Source organism: Pongo pygmaeus, chromosome 7, assembly GCF_028885625.2.
Source record: "Pongo pygmaeus isolate AG05252 chromosome 7, NHGRI_mPonPyg2-v2.0_pri, whole genome shotgun sequence".
Taxonomy (NCBI): Eukaryota; Metazoa; Chordata; class Mammalia; order Primates; family Hominidae; genus Pongo; species Pongo pygmaeus.
In genome coordinates this window covers 25,399,570-25,422,372 of record NC_072380.2, presented here as the reverse complement: position 1 = coordinate 25,422,372, position 22,803 = coordinate 25,399,570, and the positions used below count along the sequence as shown (strand labels likewise).

General features: G+C 42.3%; 1 protein-coding gene and 1 non-coding gene across 4 annotated transcripts in view; both read right to left on the bottom strand.

Annotated features, from left to right (window-relative positions):
* The window catches only part of DOCK5 (dedicator of cytokinesis 5), a 239,090-nt gene that overhangs the window by 104,872 nt on the left and 111,415 nt on the right, over nucleotides 1–22,803 (bottom strand). For all 3 annotated transcript variants that reach the window (XM_054498518.2, XM_063669373.1, XM_063669374.1), the window contains exons 6-13: nucleotides 22,121–22,269; nucleotides 17,636–17,771; nucleotides 15,144–15,301; nucleotides 13,551–13,632; nucleotides 11,744–11,873; nucleotides 9,874–9,946; nucleotides 5,351–5,493; nucleotides 1,339–1,464 (exon numbers count right to left, since the gene is read on the bottom strand). In XM_054498518.2, coding sequence (XP_054354493.2) covers nucleotides 1,339–1,464; nucleotides 5,351–5,493; nucleotides 9,874–9,946; nucleotides 11,744–11,873; nucleotides 13,551–13,632; nucleotides 15,144–15,301; nucleotides 17,636–17,771; nucleotides 22,121–22,269 — 997 coding nt within the window. The remainder of the gene's footprint in view (nucleotides 1–1,338; nucleotides 1,465–5,350; nucleotides 5,494–9,873; nucleotides 9,947–11,743; nucleotides 11,874–13,550; nucleotides 13,633–15,143; nucleotides 15,302–17,635; nucleotides 17,772–22,120; nucleotides 22,270–22,803) is intronic.
* Nucleotides 4,361–4,478, bottom strand: LOC129043369 (U5 spliceosomal RNA). Its single transcript, XR_008504444.1, has one exon. It is a non-coding gene; the product is annotated as a U5 spliceosomal RNA (small nuclear RNA).

Below are 22,803 nucleotides of genomic sequence, written 5' to 3'. Positions count from 1 at the left end.
TGGGTTGCAGTGGTGCGATCATAGCTCACTGAAACCTCTGCCTCTCAGGCTCAAGCGATTCTCCTGCCTCAGCCTCCTGAGTAGCCGGGATTACAGGCACCCGCCACCACGCCCAGCTAATTTTTGTATTTTTGATAGAGACAGGGTTTCACCACGTTGGCCAGGCTGGACTCAAAGTCCTGACCTCATGTGATCTGCCTGCCCCAGCCTCCCAAAGTGCTGGGATTACAGACGTGAGCCGCCATGCCTGGCCTAAAATAACCTGAATTTTTGTGCAATAGGTAAGTTGGTTTTCTAGAATTTTTCTAACATGGTATAGTTGTTTTTCTTTTTTCTCTTTTCTTTTTTTTTTTTTTTTTGAGACAGAGTTTCGCTCTTGTTGCCCAGGCTGGAGTGCAGTGGCGCGATCTCGGCTCACTGCAACCTCCACCTTCCGGTTTTGAGCAATTCTCCTGCCTCAGCCTCCCGAGTAGCTGGGACTACAGGCATGTGCCACCACACCCAGCTAATTTTTTGTATTTTTAGTAGAGATGGGGTTTCACCATCCTTGCCAGGATGGTCTCGATCTCTTGACCTCATGATCCGCCCACCTCAGCCTCCCGAAGTGCTGAGATTACAGGCGTGAGCCACCCTGCCCAGCCAAGCCATGGTTGTTTTTCTAGAATTTCTATTAATATCAATTAGTTTATAGCAACATGTATAAAATTTGAGGGACCGATTCCCTTTTCTTAGTATGGAGATTAAAATTAAATGGGTGAAGTCAGCAAATTCCAGAGAACACACACATATGCAGATCACTAGAAAGAAGATGAAACAGGAAAATGCTGACATTCTTGTCACAACAAGAACAGGGAGAGCCAGAGTGCTTTTGGAGCTTCAGAGAATGGAGAGAGTAAGGCGCCCACATGCTGGGGATGTCATAATGAGAAAGGGACACACAAATGAGGCCAATTAGTCTCCTGAACAGAGCACCCTGTGCTATTTGAGAGAGTCTGTATAAAAGAGAAAGAAAATTTGAGTTATGTTTAAAAGCATTATCTTGGGCTTGCACACTGTATATCCAACTTCCGGGAATTTTCTCGGGAAGACAGTCTTAAACATGGAAAAGACTTCATGGTAAGGATAGTCAGAGCAGAGGTTTTTATATTTGTAATAATGACAAATTAGAAAGCACCTAAGTGTTTAAGTATTGCAGGTGTCTCTCTTTGTGTCCCAGGTGTCTCAGGACCAATGAATGTAAATAACCAAGTCTTCTGGATCCAAGTTGCCTCCACCGTCCAGTAAGAAATAATCGCTGCACAGGAGGAAGCAAACAGGTGAGCCATGCAAAGTGCTTACCTGGCAGTATGATTTCAGGAAAGCCCATCTTCCGGGCTATCGCTGTTGATCTATCAACCAAGTGTGAAAAATTCTTCTGAACCTGTGTGAGGTCACCGGGCAAGAGCTTCAAGGATACCCAAAGGCCTTAAAAGAAATAAAAGATAAATGTTTAGTTCTTTGTATGATGTATAAAACACACGCATAACTGGTGAGAAGAACATTTGAGTTGTATAGTCACAATCTTACTGTAAAGAAGTAAATTCTCCCCCAGTTGACTTATAATTTTAATGACACTTCCATTAAAATCACAACAGGACCTCTTTGAGAATTTGACAGAGATGTGAACAGATGCTAACTTTGGGGGAAAAAAAGGGTAAAGATAGGCCCTACCAGATACCAGAATATATAGTAAAGCTACAAGCATCTGTGATCCTAGTGGTAAAAAACATATATACATGAAACAATGAAATACTGTAGTATATAGCAATTTAATATATGGCTAAAGAGGCATAACAAATCATGAAAAAAATCCAATAATTACATGAATATGCTGGGATTATTTTCTTGCTACTTAAGAAAATTTAATTTCCCATCTTGTATTTTCATTAAAATAAATTCCCAATAATGAATTACATAGAAAAAGAAGGCAGAATGTTAAAAGAAAAAAGAAGTGTATAGCTATTAAATCTCTGAGAACAAATCATTTTTCTTTCTTTCTTTTTTTAGACAAAGTCTCACTTTGTTGCCCAAACTGGAATGCAGTGGCATCATCTCGGCTCACTGAAACTTTTGCCTCCCGAGTTCAAGCAATTCTCATGCCTTAGCCTCCCCAGTAGCTGGGATTACAGGTGTGCACCAACACACTGGCTAATTATTGTTTTTTTTGTTTTTTTTTTTTTTTTAGTAGAGATGGGATTTTACCAAGTTGGCCAGGCTGGTCTCGAACTCTAACCTCAAGCAATCACCTGCCTCAGCCTCCCAAAGTGTTGGGATTACAGCGTGAGCCACCACGCCGAGCCCTAATAATTTTTAAATATCAGTTTGCAACATAACCAAGAGTGCAGCAATATAAACACTCACACATAGTAGAAATTTATGGCAAGCGATTTGGCAATATGTATATCTCCAGGTGTAGGCTTATTCCTAGCATGTGACCTAGAAATCCAACTTCTGGGAATTTTCTCGGGGAGACAGTCTTAAACGCGGAAAAGACTTCATGTATATAGATAGTCAGAGCAGAGGTTTTTATATTTGTAATAATGACAAATTAGAAAGCACCTAAATGTTTATCTAAGGGATTCCCTTTCCTTAAATCTAAACCCTGGAATATTATGCAGCCATAAAAAATATTTGTGAAGAGCATAAAAACATTTGGAAAGTGCTTGTTTGGCATGAAGTATGGTATCTTGGAAAAAAAAAAGAAAAAAAGAATGAAAAGTGCTTGTTTTGTTGTTAGGCAGCAAGAATGGAAATGACTTTTTTTCAGTTTTGTTAAAAAAATTATACATGGTAATCTGTTTAGTGTAAGGGTTTTCCACACCAACTGAAATTATACTTAGTTAAAACTCTAAAAAAACAGAAATAGGGCCAGACGCGGTGGCTCACACCTGTGATCCCAGCACTTTGGGAGGCCGAGGCCAGAGGATCACTTAAGGTCAAGAGTTCAAGACCAGCCTGGCTAACATAGTAAAATCCCGTCTCTACTAAAAACACAAAAATTAGCTGGGTGTGGTGACAGGCGCCTGTAATCCCAGCCACTCAGTTGGCTGAGACTGGAGAATCACTGGAACCCAGGAGGTAGAAGTTGCAGTGAGCCAGGATTGCACCACTGCACTCCAGCCCGGGCAACAGAGTGAGACTGTCTCAAAAAAAAAAAAAACAAAAAAAACCCAGAAATATATTTAGTTATTTGTTTACAGGTTCTTTATTGATCCCTTGCATGTCTTTCCTATGCAGGATAATTGCAAATATATAAGAAACTAAATATTACGAAAATAATGTGTTTTCTGATTGCTTCCATTTTGGAAGACAGTTACAGGGTAGTGAAAAAAAAAAGTCATTCAGTCTCTGTATTTTTGATACGTACAGACTAATTCAGTCTCTGCATTTTTTTTTTTTTTAAGAGGGAGTCTCACTCTGTTGCCATACTGGAGTGCAGTGGCACAATCTTGGCTCACTGCAACCTCCGACTCCCTGGTTCAAGCAATTCTCCTGCCTCAGCTTCCCGAGTAGCTGGGATTACAGGCACGCATCACCATGCCCAGCTAATTTTTGTACTTTTAGTAGAGACGGGGTTTCACCATGTTGTCCAGGAAGGTCTCGAACTCCTGACCTTGTGATCCACCCGCCTCAGCTTCCCAAAGTGCTGGGACTACAGATGTGAGCCACTGCCCCCGACCCAGTCTCTACATATTTTTGATACAGGAGTTAAGAAATTATTTAGGCAGATAGTGAGGGTAAGGAAATCCTCAGCAAGGTTTTCCTTTTAATGAAAAGCAGTCCCCAAATCATTTTCTTTTCCAACAAAGAACAGCCGGTAAAATCGAGCTGCAGACATAGACAAGCAAGCTGGAAGCTTGCATGGGTGAATGCCAGCAGTTGTGCCAATAGGAAAAGGCTACCTGGAGCTAGGCATGTCCAACATGGCAGGTCCATCTTCCTTTCTCTTTGCCAGCCACGTGTACAGTAAGAAGCAGACAACATGGCACCAGCCAGGTGGAAAGCCCATTTGTGTAAGATTAGGGTGGAGTGACCAGTCTTCCCTGCATGCTATGTAAATGTCACATCAAGTCTAACCAATCTGCGGGCCCTACATAAATCAGACACCACCTCCTCAAGCCTGCCTATAAAATCTGGGAGGCCCTATCTCTCACAAGAGAGAGAGCTATTCTCCTTTCTCTTTCTTTTGCCTGTTAAACCTCCACTCCTTAACTCACTCTTTGTGTGTGTCCATGTCCTTAATTTTCTTGGCATGGGACAACAAACCTGGGGTATTACCCCAGACAACAATGCCGCTTCATTTTTTTAAACTAATTTTATAAGCTCTGCAAACATAAGGCCTTAAAAAGTTGGTTAAAGCTCAGAGTGGTTCCTCTCCATGGAAATCTTCAGTAACTAAAGGTGAAAGATTTATAAAATATTAAGGAAAATCAAAGCATTCAATCTTTGAAATTATACAAATATGGTCACCATCTTGGTATTTGAGTCTTAAAACTGCTTTTCCTCATTTGATTCAAAATGCAATTTCAATAAGCAGAACTTCTCTTAGTTCAAACTCTATCAACAGAACATGATATGGAGATACCAAAAACTAAAATTTTTACATTATTTTATATTAATACATATTCATCTGTATTACTTTGGTTCCTTCCTCTCAATTTTAAAAAATGTGATGGGATAAACTTATTCAGAATAGAGCATAATTATTATCCAGGGTCGACATTGGGAATGAAGGGTAGACAAAAACGTGGAGGCCGGGGGCGGTGGCTCATACCTATAGTTCCAGGGATTTGGGAGGCCAAGGTGGGAGGATCACTTGAGGCCAGAAGTTGAGACCAGCCTGGGCAATATAGTGAGACCCCCATCTCTACAAAAAATTTAAAAATTAGCTGAGCATGGTGGTACATGTCTGTAGTCCCAGCTACTTGGGAGGCTGAGGTAGGAGGATTGCTTGAGCCCAGGAAGTGGAGGCTGCAGTGAGCCAAGACCATGCAATTGCACTCCAGCCTGGGTGACAACATGAAACAGTCTCAAAAATAAATAAATAAATAAATGAATAAAGAGTAAAGACTCATGGGATAAAAATTTGTTCCACAGAATTTACAAAACACAACTGTGATCAAATCACTGCTGGGTGCATCTCAATGCAGTTCAGTATTAAAAGCCTGTGGTAGGAAGCTGAGGGGGACGGTCCCCAGCAGAGGCTGTTTTGTATCAGAGAAAGATAATAAAGGGCGGGAGTCCAAGGACCCAGCTGTGAATGTCCCCCACCCTCAGCAGAGTCCCTCCCAGCTCTGGCACTGGACTGTACCTTGCCCTTTGTGATTCACTTCCTTTGCTGCAATCACTTTATTCAAGACTGAAGTGAGTGGTTCATTCTCCCCAATCATGTGTGATGTTATCAAAGGTGACATGATGAGCTGCCTCTGGCGGATGTAGGTTTCCATTGCAATTCTTGGGAAAGAGAAATAGGAGGTAAGGTGGGAGGGGGAGAAAGGAAGTCTCTGCAGCACAACTTCAGATAATGGTGAGTCGTATGGGAATAATTTGGAGATATCAACACTAAGTACCCCTATCTTTCTATCTTTCCTTTATTTTTCCATTTTGTGTCTATGTTAAATACTAAATTCACCTTGGAAATGACTTGAGGCAAAGAGGGAGGAAAAAAACCCAAGAGTACACAAAACTGGTGACCTACGGTTAGCAACTAAAATCAGAGGCAACGCTCCACGCTCTTTCAGAGGCAGAAGAGGCTGCTGCAATAGAATTGAAGACAGAGCACCCACGGAAGGGGCAGGAGCCCCCAGGTCTACTTCTGCTTGATAGTGAGCTCTGCAAGAGGCTCCCTTTGGACCTCAGTTTCTCCATCTGTAAGAGATGGGCTGGGATCGCATGCCTGTTAAGGCTCCTGTCTAGTGTCAACCCGCTATGTATGAGCACAGTGTATATGCCTGGTGTCTGGTAGATGTTCTCAGATTTCCATGTGATGACAAGCTAGATCTTGGCGTGGGTGCTGCCAAACAAGCTCCACTTGAGTGACCTTATCAGGCCGCGGCTCGTAAAGGGCGATCAAAGAACCAAACCCAGCCCCCATTCTACTGAAGGCAGAAGCACTATCAGCAACTGCACATCGGCCTGGTGCAGTACAATAGTCTCCTGTCTCCTCTGTCCGCTGCATGTAGGCCAGTTTTCTCCGCAGGGTTCCCTGTACCCTGACAATAAAACACACTGCAATATGTGACTGGCAAATGGGATTGCTATAGTCTTCAGTTCCTGTTTTTTACAAATGACTCTTTCTAAATGGACTTGCAGAATACCCATACAACACTCTCCTAGTGGAAAACACCGTAAAGTTTTTGAAGTAGGTTATGGCAGTGCTTGCCATAAATCTTAGGCATTCAATGCCAGAGGCTGCAGTCTGCATTGTAAATACTTCACTGCCGCTGTTGGCTGCACAGTGAGCATTAATGCAATTAAGGCAGGGTTCATCGGGGACTCAAAGCGCGGATTATACAGTGGGACAATCTCAGGACTAAGTACTGTGATATGGTTGCTGGAGGAAAGCTGGTTCAGAAATTAAGCAGGAGGCACATCACCACCAGCAAATATACAGATGGCTGTTTCAGACACGTTTCATATCCATGAAGGCCACTCCTATCATGTACATATAATCTTAAATACAAATATAACACATTCATAGTACTATAATATATATGGTACAACGTTTATATTTATTATTATATGTATATTTATATTTATTCAATATACAGTCATATTCCTAACAATGTTTCTGTCAATGACAGACTGCATAGATGACCGTGGTCCCATAAGATTATAACGGAGCTGGCCAGGCATGATGGCTCACACCTGTAATCCCAGCACTTTGGGAGGCCAAGGCAGGTGGATCACCTGAGGTCAGGAGTTTGACACAAGCCTGACCAACATGGTGAAACCCCGTCTCTACTAAAAATAGAAAAATTAGCTGGGTGTAATGGCATGCACCTGTAATCTCAGCTACTCAGGAGGCTGAGGCAGGAGAATTGCTTGAACCCAGGAGGTGAGGTTGCAGTGAGCGGAGATCACGCCACTGCATTCCAGCCTGGGCAACAAGAGCGAATCTCCGTCTCAAAAAAAAAAAAAGATTATTAACAGAGCTGAAACATTCCTATTGCCTAGTGATGTTATAGCTGTTTTAACATAGTAGCATGCTGGACAGGTTTATAGTCTAGGAGCAATAGGCTATACCACACAGCGTAGGTGTGTAGTAGTCCATATATTCTGGGTTTGTGTAAGTGCACTCTATGTTGTCTACACAATGACAAGAGAGCCTAGTGACATGTTTCTCAGAACGTATCCCTGCCATTAACTGATGCATGATTGTATTTTATTTAGCATATTTATAAATGTAATTAACAAATTAACATTGTACTATATTCAACATATTTATTTATTTATTTATTTATTTATTTATTTATTTTTGAGACAGAGTCTCGCTCTGTCGCCCAGGCTGGAGTGCAGTGGCGCGATCTTGACTCATTGCAAGCTCCACCTTCCAGGTTCATGCCATTCTCCTGCCTCAGCCTCCCGAGTAGCTGGGACTACAGGCGCCCGCCACTGTGCCCAGCTAATTTTTTGTATTTTTCGTAGAAACAGGGTTTTCACCGTGGTCTCGATCTCCTGACCTCATGATCTGCCCGCCTCAGCCTCCCAAAGTGCTGGGATTACAGGCGTAAGCCACCGCGCCCGGCCCTAAATTCAACATGTTTATTAAATATACTTAAACATATTTATATATTATACAATATATATTTATATAGGTATGTGCATACAGTGTTTTATATTATGCACAAAACAGGAGCAGCATTCATGGAGATGAAAGTTATCACATAATTAACTTTAGCACTGTGCTACATAAAATATTTGTCTCGTCTTGGAAGGTCAGTATATAGGCGGTAGCATACAAAGTAAGTGCATTTTATTTTTTAACTATTTTATTTATCTATTTTTACTTTATATTTTATTTTATCTGAGACAGGGTATGGCTCTGTCACCCATGATGGAGTGCAATGGCCACATTTTAAAAAATAATTCATAGCAGCCTCTGTATAAAAGAGACAAGTACTACTCAGCATGGGCTATTTGCACTATTATGTTTAGAAACTGGTCCAAAGGTGTGGACTTAACATTGAAAGATTAAAATTTTTATATTTTATATATTACATATAATACATATTTTTTGCATAAAAAACAGACAACAGGAAAACAAAAACAGGAGCAAAATCACCAAGAGTTACATCAACGGAAATAATCACTGTTAATCATGGAGTACATTTTTTGAAATATCTAAATTTTAAGGCTTTTAATGCATTGTAACAATTCATATTCTCTATAAGTAATGTATGTCTCCTTGTATCTACCCAAACACTAACGTGTGGTCAAGATAAAAACTAAACCTTGATGTTTCCATTTGCATTTCACTCATCCTCAATAAATGTACAACACCATTTCTGTGTGTGCGTGTATTCCCTTCGTGTCCTTATTAATTTCTATTAATTCTTTATATATTACAAATACTCATCCTTTCTCATACACACTGCAAAGATTGTATTGATTTTTTTGTATGTATTAAGTTCTTTACAATTTTTGGGTGGTTAAACCTATCAATTTTTCTTTTTTTGGCTGAATCTTTAAAACGGCCTCCCTCCCATTACTACCACTTAAAACTTCTATTTTCTCGTTAATATTTTAAGATTCTAGCTCTTACAGTTGTATGTTTAATCATCTAAAATTTACACTGGCATAAGTTGTGAGACTGGAATCTAACTTAGGGATCTTAAATGGCTAGCTAACTTTCTCCAAAAATCCTTTTTTTTGCATAATGTATCTTTCTCCACTAATTTGTGATATCATTTGTAAAAAACGATATATTAACTCAAATATATGATTCTGGCTGGTTTGTGGAATTAGTTTGTTCTACTTGTCTGCAGTGGCAGCTGCAAGTGAGCTGAGATGATGCCCTCTGACTGGCACGATGGCCCCTGATGGGAGTTGGTCCTGACAATGTTCTTGGCCTCCGCTAGGCCTCCACTGCCTGTGCAGGTGCTGGAGCAGGTCATGACGTTCTACACCTGCACTTCTTCAGAGTGACACGGCTTGAATCTGCTCTCAACAGCTCCTCAATGGCCTACCCATGGCTCCAGCTCCTGCAGCTCAACATGGAGGGCCTTAGTAAAGCTCTGCAAGGATCCTTTCACATGCTCCCAGGCTGGCTTTCCCCCGACACGCAGGAACACTGGCCCATGGGTGGGTCAGCCCTTCACTCTCTCATCTCCTAAACCCTCGCTACAGACAGTGTGGCCCTCAGACCAGCTACATCAGCATCACCTGGGAGCTTCTCAGAGTCAGAACTCCCCTGCAGCCTAACAAGCTGCCCTGATTCATATGCATGATGCAGTCTGAGAAGCCCTACGCTAGCCCACGTGATTCCGTGTCTTCATGATGCCTGTTTCATGCAATAGACTGCACATATACTTTGGCATTGCTGACATAAGGACGGCACCCTCTCTGCATTCCAGGGCAGACAGACATGTGCCCTTTTATATTCCTTTGATCCTTTCTACAGAATCAGGAAAGTTCAGTTTACTCTCTTCAATGGGAGTCCAACATCAAGGACTTTGAATAAAGTCTTCTGTTCAGCTCCTATCTGACAATCTTGCAGCTTGGAATCTTTCCTTCTCTGAGAAAATGGTTTCTAGCACCTGTTTCTGTGTTAACAGACAATTGAATGGCTAATCCAGGTCTCAAGTCACCTGGGACACATGCCAAAGTACTTACTGCTGAAAGGGAATAAAATGCTGCTTTTCTTCATCATCCACCTTCCCATGTATGATATCAGTAATATCCATCACTAGGAAAAAGATAAACTTCATTAAAGAAACTAATTGCTTCATGCCTCAGTAAGTTACTATGGAAAAGGACAGTATCAGCAAACATAAAACACTGCAGGAAGAAAGTACCAAGCAGGGACTTTTTTTTTATTTCTTTGCCAATGGTGATTCCCAGTGTACCTAGCCCAACAAAAAAGTGACTCATGAGGTGCTAAGGAAGGGGTCTGGGTTTTACTGGATCAATTTTGCAGACTACCCACTTTAAAAACTCTAGAAGATTGAGTTGCTAAATTCTTTTGCTTTTTTTTAAAAGACAGTCTTGCTCTTTTGCCCAGGTTGGAGTGCAGTGGCACAATCTTGGCTCATTGCAACCTCCACCTCTCCTGTTCAAGCAATTCCCCTGCCTCAGCCTCCCAAGTAGCTGGGACTACTACAGCACATGCCACCACGCTTGGCTAACTTTTGTATTTTTTTAGTATAGACAGAGTTTCACCATGTTGGCCAGGGTGGTCTTGAGCTCCTGACCTCAGGTGATCCACCCGCCTCAGCCTCCCAAAGTGCTGGGATTACAGGGATGAGCCATCGTGCCCTGCCCGAGTTGCTAAATTCTTGAGAAATTTAACATCAGGTTACTTTTTAGTAAGTCTGGAACCAAAGGTCCAGGAGCAGAATTATGACATTTCCTTGATCGTTTTCAATCTATAAGCAACCAAAATGTCAATGTAAGGTCCAAAATGTATTTCCTCAATTGAACAAACTACAGAGGAAGATGCTGGGCGTTTTGGCAGGTTCTGGGGTTTGATGTAAGCCAAGGAGCATCTCTGAAAGCATTTAGAAACAAACACAACATTGTCTTCGAAGAGTAAATTTCCTAGACCGGCAAACTACTTCCCAGCGAGTATTTTATTCCACTAAAATCAATACGCAGACCCACACAGGGAGGATTCCAATAGTCACAACTTAGGTTCTACTGTGTATAAGACACAGCATTGGGCACTAAGGGGGAAAGAAAGGAGCATGGGCTAGGTGAGGACACAGAACCCACACAAAGAAAACTGGCAGTAACAGGCAGTAAATGCGTGTCTGATACTGACAATGACAACGTGATCCATCTCTTACTATCTCTGGGCCTTCTTCCCACCTTTCTTCCTCCTTTCCTCCTTCTCTTCCTCTCTCTATTTTCAAAATTGTGGTAAAACACACATAACATAAAATGTACCATCTTGCCCATTTTAAAGTATTCAGTTCAGTGGCATTAAGTGTATTCCCATTGTTGTGCAACCATCATCACCTTCCATCTCTAGAACTTTCTCATCTTCCCAAATGGAAACTCCGTACCCATTAAACACTAACTCCCCATTCCCCCTCTCCAGCCCCTGACACCATTCTACACTGTCTCTGTGAATTTGACTACTCTAGGTGCCTCATATAGGTGGGATCATACAATATTTGTCCTTTTGTGTCTTGCTTATTTACTTAGTGTAAAGTCCTCAAGGTTCATCCACGCTGTGTGTAGCATGAGTCAAAATTCCCGTCCTGTTTAAGGTGAGTAATATTCCATTGTGCGTACACACCACAGTTTCTTAGTCCATTGATGCACTGATGGATACCTAGGTTACTTCCACCTTTTGCCTATTGTGAATAATACTGCTACAAACATGGATGCACAAGTATCTCCCCCAGACCTTGCTTTTGATTGTTTTGAAGCAGGGCAGCTGGATCATTTGCTAGTTCCATGTTTAATTTTTTGAGAAATCGCCATGCTATTTTCCACAGCACTGCAGTATTTCACATTTGTCTCTGGGTCTCTCTTGTACCTGCCACTCCAAAAGGTCTTCGGAGTCCACAGGTGTGCTTCTTGCCTTCCTTCAGCTCCATGTGGCCCACGCGGACGATCTGGCACACCAGGCTGACGCGGGGCCGGATGAGGTCCATGCTGCTGAGGTCCTAAAGGGGCAGAGAAAGTGTGAGAGGAGGTGGGGCTGGGCCACTGTGTCACCTGTGTCTCTTTTTTCTTTACCCTCTACAACAAAATCCTGTTCCAACCTTATTTCTCAATGCTGAAATATCAGAACGACTCTCTTCTTCCCCATCTCCATCCAAGAGCTATTATGGCATCAGAGAACATGACTTTGTGCTTGTAAACAAGTGCTTTTTTGTTCCCCAGTTCCTGCTTCAAATTTACAAATCAGATCACAGTCCGTTGGAAGTCTCCAGTTCATCAGCTTAAGCAGGGTATTGAAAAATCAGCGCCCTCATCATTGCGACTATATATCCTTCTTGGAAGTATCTCAGCACAGGATGCATTTCAGTATCAAATGAAGTAAAAACTTGTGTAACACTGACATTTATTGGGTATACACACAAGTCTGTGACATTTCATTTCCTCTTCAAAACAAGCCCGTGAGGCAACTATGAGACAGGCACTGCTTTATGGGACTATTCACCTGATTTATGAGAGGTCTCCATTGAGAGCTTATCAGTGTATACTGAATCATGACAGATGTGTCAATGAAATACCTATTTCTCTTGTAGCTAGGGTTCTACATTTGTCTGTATTCTTTTTTTTTTTTTTTTTTGACAAGGTCTCCCTATGTTATCCAGGCTGGCCTTGGCCTTGAACGTCTAGACTCAAGGGATCCAGCCTCCTCGGCCTCCCAAAGTGCTGGGATTACAGACATGAGCCACTGCGCCCAGCCATTATTTGTTTTCTTAAGGATAGGTGAGTAAACCCAGGAATGAGCTGATATCTCTCATTCAGTTCAACTTCAGAAAAAAAATTAATCACATCTCAAATTGGTTATATGAAACAGCTGCCCAAGCTCTCTTTACTGAAGCAACAATCACTTTTAACATAATCATTCCAAATCCAGCCCCTGTAATTTAGTTAACTCAGGTGTCCAAGATATACATCAATGATAATGTCCACCCTGCATTTCTACTGTAGGTCTGCAACGCTTCTGTTAATGGAAAAATAAAGACTCCAGGTGACTAGTTACATATATTGTGGCACATTGATAGAGTAGCCCCCCTTGTCTGTGATGAATATGCTCTGAGACCCCCAGTGGATACCTGAAACCAAAGACAGTACTGAACTCTATATGTGCTGTTTTTTCCTATACATACGTATTTATAAAGTTTTACCTTTTCACTTAAAGGAAGCACGCTTCTCTTTGGCATATCCGAATTGCCAGCATCACTCCTCTTGTACTTTGAGGTCATTTTTCCTTTTTAAAATTCTTCAGTAGAGACAAGGTTTTACCATGTTGCACAGACTGGTCTCGAACTCCTGAGCTCAAGTGATCCTCCCACCTCAGCCTCCCAAAGTCCTGGGATTACAGGCATGAGCCCCTGTGCCTGGATTGATTATTGTTTACTATGTGTCTTACCAATCAGGACAAAAGCTGCTTTTTTTTTCCCCCTGATTTTTCATGGATGTATCTCAAGTGTCTAAATCAGTGCCTGGCATTGAAGTACATGTTGAATAAGTGTATGTTATTCCTGCTAGGGGGATTGATGATTTTTCCTTTCATCTTTTCATTTTGTATGTTTTCCACATATTCATTATATGAATATGTTCACATAGCAAACAAAGAGAATGATTAAACAGAAGGGAGGACTTACTGTAAACACTGCTTGGAGGTTATTGAGCTTCTCTATTTCCTTGGGCATCCCGTTACTGCCCCAACGAATTAGATAGTTCTCACTGGCAAAGGAAAAAAAATTGCTCTTAATGAGAGGCTAACTGGGGTTGGAGACAAGGCTACCTTTAGGATAGACTTACAAGGGAAGGAGGAAGGGCCAGAAATGCTCAGTGAAATTCAACAGGCTGGTGTGAAAAGAGCTGAGTTGGGAACTGGGACCACACAGATGGCCACTGCTGGGTGTCCTGGCATTAGAGAAGTGTCCCTGCTGTGGCTCCACAAGGCATGCCCCACACAGATGCAGGACACCCACTGCTCCTGGTGGGCACAGACACAGTAGAGCTTATGGGATGCTACGGTCTGGGTTGTCCTTCCATCTCAAAATCCTTGAATAAAAGTTTCAGCTTTGCTAAATTAATAATTTAATTTTAGGCAGGGCGCAGTGGCTCACGCCTGTAATCCCACCACTTTGAGAGGCCAAGGCAGGTGGATCGCCTGAGGTCAGGAGTTCAAGACCAGGCTGGCCAACATGGTGAAACCCTTTCTCTACTAAAAATACAAAACTTGGTGGGGCATGGTGGCAGGTGTCTGTAATCCCAGCTACTTGGGAGGCTGAGGCAGGAGAATCACTTGGACCCAGGAGGCGGAGGCTGCAACGAGCTGAGATCGTGCCATTGCACTCCAGCCTGGATGACAAGAGCTAAACTCTGTCTCAAAAAATAAAAAAATAAATAAAAATAAAAAAAGAATTTAATTTTATAACAGTCATTCCAAATCTATCCCCTGTAATCCACATTATGACATTAAAAAAATTTTTTTAAAGAAACAAATTATCAGCCATTACTTTTAACTGTCTTCTCAAAAATAAATTCTCCATTTTCTTAGCTGCTAAACAGTAGTACCACTATAGGACTGAACAATGCCCATTACACTCCTTAGAGTCTTAAAAAAATTTTTTTTAATAGACATTATTTTCTTAGAGCAGTTTTGGCTTTGCAGTAAAGTTGGGCTGAAAATAGAGTTCCATAACATATCCTCTCCCCTCAGACACAACCTCCTTTGCTATCAACATTCCCCCGACCAGAGTAGTAACATTAGTTAAAACTGATGAAGCTACGTTGACACATCATTTACCCAAAGTTCACAGTTTACATAAGGGTTCCCTCCTGGCGTCAAACGTCCTGTGCATTTAGACAAATTCATAATGACATGCATCCACCACTATAGCATCATACAGAATAGTGCCGTCGCTCTAAAAATCCTCTGTGCTCTGCCTATTCATCCCTCTCTCACCCTCCCACACAGTGTTGTGAATTCTTTGTTCCCATCTCCAAGTCCTAATGAGTTTTATGTGATCTCTAAATCCCAGAGAGTATACAAACTGGCTGCATTGTTCTAGTAGTGACATATGAAGGCTTCATAGACCATATGATTTTACATTCTACTGCTTAGAAATCTTCCCTGCTTCCCTATTTTTTCTTCTCAAATCTGGCAAAGAGCTGCCTTGGTAGGGGTCAGGGGAAGGCTGGGTATCTTTGTTAGGTCAGCAGTAGGGGACCTGGGTCTCTGCTACCTGATAAAAGTGGACTGGTCTGGGTCATAGAGGGCCATAAACAACTCTGCATCTTCCCCGATGTTGCAGACAAAGTTCTTGAAGTTCACATAGAGGCCATAGGTGTGGATGGTACTGAAGATGGACTGGCCCCGCAAGTCGAGGTTCTGCAGGATTGACTGAACAAAGAGGGAACAGAGAAAAACATCTTGATTTTGGCAAATGGGAAATGTTGGCAAAAATAAATAAATAAATAAATAAGCCTGCAAATGGCAGACAAAGCCTGGGCACAGTGGCTCATTCCTGTAATCCCAGTGCTACTAGAGGCCCAGGAATTTGAGACCAGCCTGGGCAACACAGCAAGCCTCTGTCTCTACAAAAAAATTTTTTTTTAATTAGCTGTGCCTGTAGTCCCGGCTACCTGGGAACAGAGGAGGCTGCAGTGAGTGAGCTATGATGGAGTCACTGAACTCCAGCCTGGGCAACAAAGTGAGACCCTGTCTCAATCAATCAGTTGATTAATCAATAAATAACAAAAAACAAAACACAGACAACATCCAAGAGGAAGTACATTTGCTAAGAAAAAGTGTATGTAAGTGGACAAATGCAGTGAGCAAAATATAATCATTATAATTTCAGTGATCAAGACTGTCCTGTCTTGAACCCCAGACATTCAAACAAATGCTGTCTAAAGGGGATAATTCCAGGGTTTTGGTAGCTCCAAGAAGTGCTTGTCTTACACAATAGCTTCTGAATGAAGCTCAAAAGCACGAACATCATGATCCATTATCCTGGATAGAGAAATAACTCTCATTAAAAACAAAATATTCCGCTGGAAAAGCTTTACCTTCAGGCATCGTTTGCCATTGGATTCAGAACACAAATATTATCATGACCGTGCTAAAGAAGTAAATACTACAAACCAACAAACCAAATAAAATTGACACAAATCTTTACTCCTTAGAACAGAAAGACTGGAAGAAAAACATATATCAAAATGTCAATATGTTTGGGTCTGAGAAATCAAAATATGAATAAGTTTTTTTTTTTTTTTAAGAGTCAGGGTCTTGCTTTGCTGCCCAGGCTGGAGTGCAGTGATATGATCATAGTTCACTGCAGCCTCAAATTCCCAGTCTCAAGTGATCCTCCTGCCTCAGCCTCCCGGGTAGCTGGGACTACAGTCATGCACTACCACGCCCAGCTAATTTAAAAAAAAAAAATTTTTGTAGAAATGGGGTCTCACTATGTTGCTATGTTGCCCAGTTGGTCTTGAACTCCTGGCCTCAAATGATCCGCCCACCTCAGCCTCCCAAATGGCCAGGACTACAGGCATGAGCCACCATGCACGGATTCTAATTTTTCTTTAATGTCCAATTATTACTTTTGAAGTCTTTCAAACACTTTATTTTTAAATATTATTTATTTTAGCCTGGGTGCAGTGGATCATGCCTATAATCCCAGCACTTCGGGAGGTCGAGGAGGGTGGATCTCCCGAGGAGATCCAGGAGGGTGGATCTCGTGACCTGAGGTCAGGAGTTTGAGACTGGCCTGACCAACATGCTGAAACCCCGTCTCTACTAAAAATACAAAAATTGGCCGGGCTTGGTGGCTCATGCCTGTAATCCCAGCACTTTGGGAGGCCGAGGCGGGTGGATCACAGGAGGTCAGGAGTTCAAGACTAGCCTGGCCAACATGGTGAAACCCTGTCTCTACTAAAAATACAAAAATTAGCCGGGCGTGGTGGTGGGCGCCTGTAATCCCAGCTACTTGGAAGGCTGAGGCAGGAGAACAGCTTGAAGCCAGGAGGCAGAGGTTGCAGTGAGCTGAGATCTGGCCACTCCAGGGCAACAGAGCAAGACTCCATCTAAAAAAAAAAAAAAAAAATTACAAAAATTAGCCGGATGTGGTGGTGGGTGCCTGTAATCCCAGCTACTCGGGAGGCTGAGGCAGGAGAATTGCTTGAACCCGGGAAGCAGAGGTTGCAGTGAGCTGAGATTGCACCACTGCACTCCAGCCTGGGCAACAGAGCAAGACTCCGTCTCAAAAAGAAACATATAAATAAAAAATAAAAATAAATAAATACTATTTATTTTGAAATTGCAATATATGCAATGAATGCAAGAGATTACACATTTAAAAAGTCTCCCTCCCACTCCATTTTCCTTCCCAGACGCATCCATTAATAATTATTTCTTGTCTATTATTTCAGAGTTAGTCTATGTATATGCAAGCATAGATTTATATACATTTTTTGAAACACAAATAATAGCATTTCATATATACTGTTATGGATCCCGATCTTTTCACTTAATACGTATCTTTGCGATCTTTCCATATCAGAACATATATATATATATATATACCTGCTTCATCCTTTCTGCTATGTTTCCCTTTTAAAATGAGGACGAAACTACAGAAGTAGTTTTGTTCTCAATGATTTCCCTTTCTTTCATTAAAAACCAAGGCAAAAATGGAACCTCAGTGGGCAGAATTTCACATTTGAGGAACTGTACCTTCTCTTCTTGGATCTTTTCCTCAATCCTTTTGGAGGCCACCTCATGGGCCTTGAAGAGGGCAATGGTGCTGGTTTCGTCGGGGTCTAGGATGTTCCCATTGTCATCTCGCACCACCAGATCTAACCCCAGCATTCTGGAGAGAAAGGAGTAGTCAGCTGGTTCTCCTCACCAAGGGCAGACTTTTTTACTGAGGAGTCCTTGTCAAGGAGCCCAGAGGATCCATAGTTAGAAAGGGAGATGCTGGACAAGCCCAGTGAAGCACAGCTCATTGACTTTTCGCATTTCAGTTTCTGCCACCTTTCAACACTGTTAGAAAACTCATGAGATGATATTAGCCAAAGTCGTAGAAGGATATGCAAATATGGTCCATAGACCCTCAAGAGAAAAGCAAAATTGGCATTGATTTTGACTAAATTCCTCTGGCCAATGCTTCTTGCCTGTAATCTTCTGTTATTATGAAGAGGAACTATGAAATGAAGTAAACAGAGCAAACAAAATTAAGATTCAACCTGTGTTTAATAAACACCTCCTTTGCCAGGCGCCGTGGTTCACGTCTGTAATCCTAGCACTTTGGGAGGCTGAGGTGGGCGGATTACTTGAGACCAGGAGGTCAAGACCAGCCTGGGCAACATGTTGAAACCCTGTCTCTGCTAAAAATACAAAAATTAGCCAGGTGTAGTGGCACACGCCTGTAGTCTCAACTGCTTGGGGGGCTGAGGTGTGAGGATGGCTTGAGCCCAGGAAGTTGAGGCTGCAATGAGTCAAGATTGCACCACTGCACTCTAGCCTGCGTGGCAAAGCAAGACCCTGTCTGAAACAATAAATAAATAAATAAATAAATACACACATACCTCCTATATATACTTCGCAAACATTGATTGATTATAACGCCATGAGGTAGGGTGGAGGTAAATGTTATTATTTCCATTTTATGAGTAAAGGAACAGACCAAGTGGGCGTGGTCTCACTGTTTATTACATTGCTATGAAGGACCAATGAACAATTATTTGAGGGCTTGCCTTGATTTCCTTAACTCAAGATGGTCATAAAGGAGACGAGTGAAGTAAGTCCTGGCTTGCTGCTATCTCATGCCTACAGCATGGGCTCTGGTGTCATTTAGACCAGGATTTGAATCTTGGCTTGAATACTTGCTACCATTATGACCCTGGAGAATCTACTTAATTCTGCAAAACTTTGGTTTCTTCATTTGTATACATTCCTTACCCTTCAAGGTTGTTGTGAGAATTTATTTATTTATTTTTTTTTTAGAGACAGCCTTAAACTCCTGGGCTCAAGCAGTCCCTGTCTCAGCCTTCCAAGTAGCTGGGACTACAGGCTTACATTACCATGCTCAGCTAATTAAAAAAAAAAAAAAAATTGTACAGATGGGGTCTTGCTATGTTGCCCAGGCTAGTCTTGAACTCCTGGCTTCAAGTGAGCCTCCCACTTCGGCCTCCCAAAGTGCTGGGATTATAGGCATAAGCCATTGCATTTGGCCCTGTTGTGAGAATTTAATAAGATAATGCATGTACAGTACCTAATACTATATGTAGCATACAGTAGGCTCTCAGCTTAAGCATAAATGTTAGCTCTTGATATGGTTTAGATCTATGTTCCCACCCAAATCTCACATTCACCCCAATGTTGGAAGTGGGGCCTGGTGGGAGGTGACTGGATGATGGGGGTGGATCCTTCATAAATGGTTTAACACCATCCCTTTGGTGCTGTTCTCCTGACAGAGTTCTCATGAGATCCGGTTGTTTAAAAGTCTGTAGCCCCTCCCACCTCTCTCTCTCTCGCTCCTGCTCCGCCATGTAAGACGTGCTTACTTCCCCTTCTGCCATGATTGTAAGTTTCCTGAGGCCTCCCCAGAGGCAGAAGCTGGTATGCTGCCTGTACAGCCAACAGAACCGTAAGTCAATGAAACCACTTTTCTTATAAATTACCCAGTCTCCGGTATTTCTTTATAGCAGTGTGAGAATGGACTAACACAGCTCTTATCACAGCAACTAGTAGAAGCAAACACCTGGCTGCGTGTGAAGCTGTAGCTCCGCATATGCTTGGGAATACTAACGGCCATATCGTGGGTGCAATCCCTCCCCTCAAGGCTTTTGTGCCCAAAGTGCACACAGAAGTAGAAAAAACTTTGCTTAGGCTCAAGAAGTTGAGAACTGTGGTGGAAATAGGATACTGCTGTCCCAATACCCAGCATGCATTCCTGGCACCAAAGAGCAAGACCGCTCAGGGATAACACTGCAATGTGCCAAGTCTTTGGGAAGAAAGCAAAAATGCCTCCCCTCCCTCCTCCCTGTTTTACAGCACCTCTATCAAGTGATTTGATCTGGCAGGTTCCTTTCCATGGCGGCCAGACCCACAGGCCACCCAGACTCATGAACGATGGCCATGCTGGCTGCTCGGAGACTGGATCAGGAAGGCACTGACACAGCAGCTCCATTTCCTGAGCTACTTCCAAGAGCTGAAATGGGAAAGAAGTCATGTTCTGCCGTTTGTGGGGTGTGAACATCCTGTGCCAGAGATCACGGGACCTCCAGGCCAATGTCATGGCAAGACACCAAATGACAGAAGTATCCTATGTGCAATGGAGAGCTGCCTTATCCCACCTAATTGGCCCTTTATTTATTTATTTATTTGAGACGGAGTCTCACTCTGTCACCCAGGCTGGAGTGCAGTGGCATGATCTTGGCTCACTGCAACCTCCACCTCCTGAGTTCCAGCGATTCTTGTGCCTCAGCCTCCCAAGTAGCTGGGATTACAGGCATATGCCACCATGCCCAGCTAATTTTTATATTTTTAGTAGAGATGGGGTTTCGTCATGTTGGCCAGGTTGGTCTCGAACTCCTGACCTCTGGTGATCTGCCCACCTCAGCCTCCCAAACTGCTGGGATTACAGGCATGAGCAACCCCACCTGGCCTAACTGGCCTTTTAATAAGTCCTCTGACACCACAAGCCTGGCAGTGCAGCCACTGTGGGTATGGTCTTCTGGGTGGTCAAGTAATAGGGGAGGGCACTATTAATTCGTAACCCTAAGAAGGCAGCATTAGACATGGAGTCAAAAGTCTTGGGTTCAAATTTAACCTTTCCCATTTATTATCTATGTGACTGGGAAGTAAATCACTTAAGCTCACTTGGTCTGTTTCTTTATCCATAAGATGTAAATAATAACAGCTACCTCAACCCTATATTTTAAGATTATAATCAAGTAATGTATATGAAATGTACATAGAAGGTGTTTCCTAACGACTGCTTGAATCTGAATCTTGCATGGCATGTTCACTTCGGCTACTTCAGAATATAGCTGTCACAGTCTATGACATTTAAATAAGTGGCATAATGATCTGTATTTTAATAGGTCTCTGAGGGATATCCAAGAACTCCGAGATTGGAAAAGCAAGGTAGAGGAGGAGGAAAAAAATCACATATGCACAAGTTGAAGAAATTTAGAAAATGAAACTAAATTCCAAAAGAATCACCAATAACAGCTAACCGAGGAACCACTTCTGCCTTTTAAAAAAGAGCTGGTCAAGAACCAAAAATCCCAGGCCACCATCAATTTGGATATAGGACTGAATTTCTCATTTTCCTAAAGGCAGTGATATCTGGAGCCTGGATATGTGCCTGTGTTAATCAGAAGATTAATGAAGTGATTAACTCTGTAGAGGTGATTGTAGCCATAATCAACAGGCTACAAACATGTTTTACTACTCCAGCAAGTCTGTTTTTCACACACTGTAGACAATGGTCCTGGTTAGGGGGAGATGAAGAGAAAGAAAGAGAATGAGTCTGGTATTGATTTGGAATCCACTGTTAGAATAAAAATAGATACAGTCCCAAGTATCTGAAAATGTCAACTTCAGAGGCTTGGTCATTTTCAGGGATTTTAGTTTAGTTTAGTTTGTGAGACAGGGTCTCACTGTTGCCCAGGCTGGAGTGCAGGCATGCAATCATGGCTCACTGCAGCCTTGAACCTCCAGGTTCAAGTGATCCTCCCGAGTAGGTGGGATGACAGGTGTGCACCACCACACCCAGCTAATTTCCAAATATTTATTGTAGAGATGGGGCCTCGCTATGTTGTCTGGGCTGGTCCCAAACTACTGGGCTCAAGTGATCCTCGAGCCTCATCCTCGCAAAGTACTGGGATTACAGGTGTGAGCCACTGTGCCCACCCAGGTTTTTTGTTTTTCTTTTCTTTATTTGAAGTGGAGCAGCCTCAATCCAAGCCCCATCTTTCCTGGTCATCTGTCACCTCCATGGGATCAGAGATCCAACGCAGAGCCTGGCCATGGAGGGAACTGTGACATTTTTTTCAACAAAATTAAATGTCTTCAAAGACAAAATGAGAGCAGTAAGCATTATTCTTTGGCAACTCTAAGACCAAAAGTCTGCTGCAAACAGTGTCATTAGCATGAACATGCCCACTGTTTGCCAGGTTTTCAGTGAAAAGTCATCCCTGGTTTACCTACCTGTTCCCATGATCAATTTTGGCTGTGACTTTCTTCTTGAGCTCTGCCAGTTCATCCTTGGGGAGCGTCCCAGACAGGATCTGGGACCGCCACTCGATCAGGCTGTACGTCATCTGCTGCAGCTGGTGGAAGAGGGTGAGCTTGTTGTTCTAAGATGAGAAAATATGATGAAGAAAAGATTCTTAAAAAAAGGTGTGACACAGGATGGGAACATCCTTTTTTTATTTTTTTTTATGCCTTTATAGTTTTTTTTTAAATTTTATTATTATTATACTTTAAGTTTTAGGGTACATGTGCACAATGTGCAGGTTTGTTACATATCTATACATGTGCCATGTTGGTGTGCTGCACCCATTAACTCGTCATTTAGCATTAGGTATATCTCCTAATGCTATCCATCCCCCCTCTCCCCACCCCACAACAGTCCCCAGCACGTAATGTTCCCCTTCCTGTGTCCATGTGTTCTCATTGTTCAATTCCCATCTATGAGTGAGAACATGCAGTTTTTGGTTTTTTGTCCTTGTGATAGTTTGCTGAGAATGATGGTTTCCAGTTTCATCCATGTCCCTACAAAGGACATGAACTCTTCATTTTTTATGGCTGCGTAGTATTCCATGGTATATATGTGCCACATTTTCTTAATCCAGTCTATCGTTGTTGGACATTTGGGTTGGTTCCAAGTA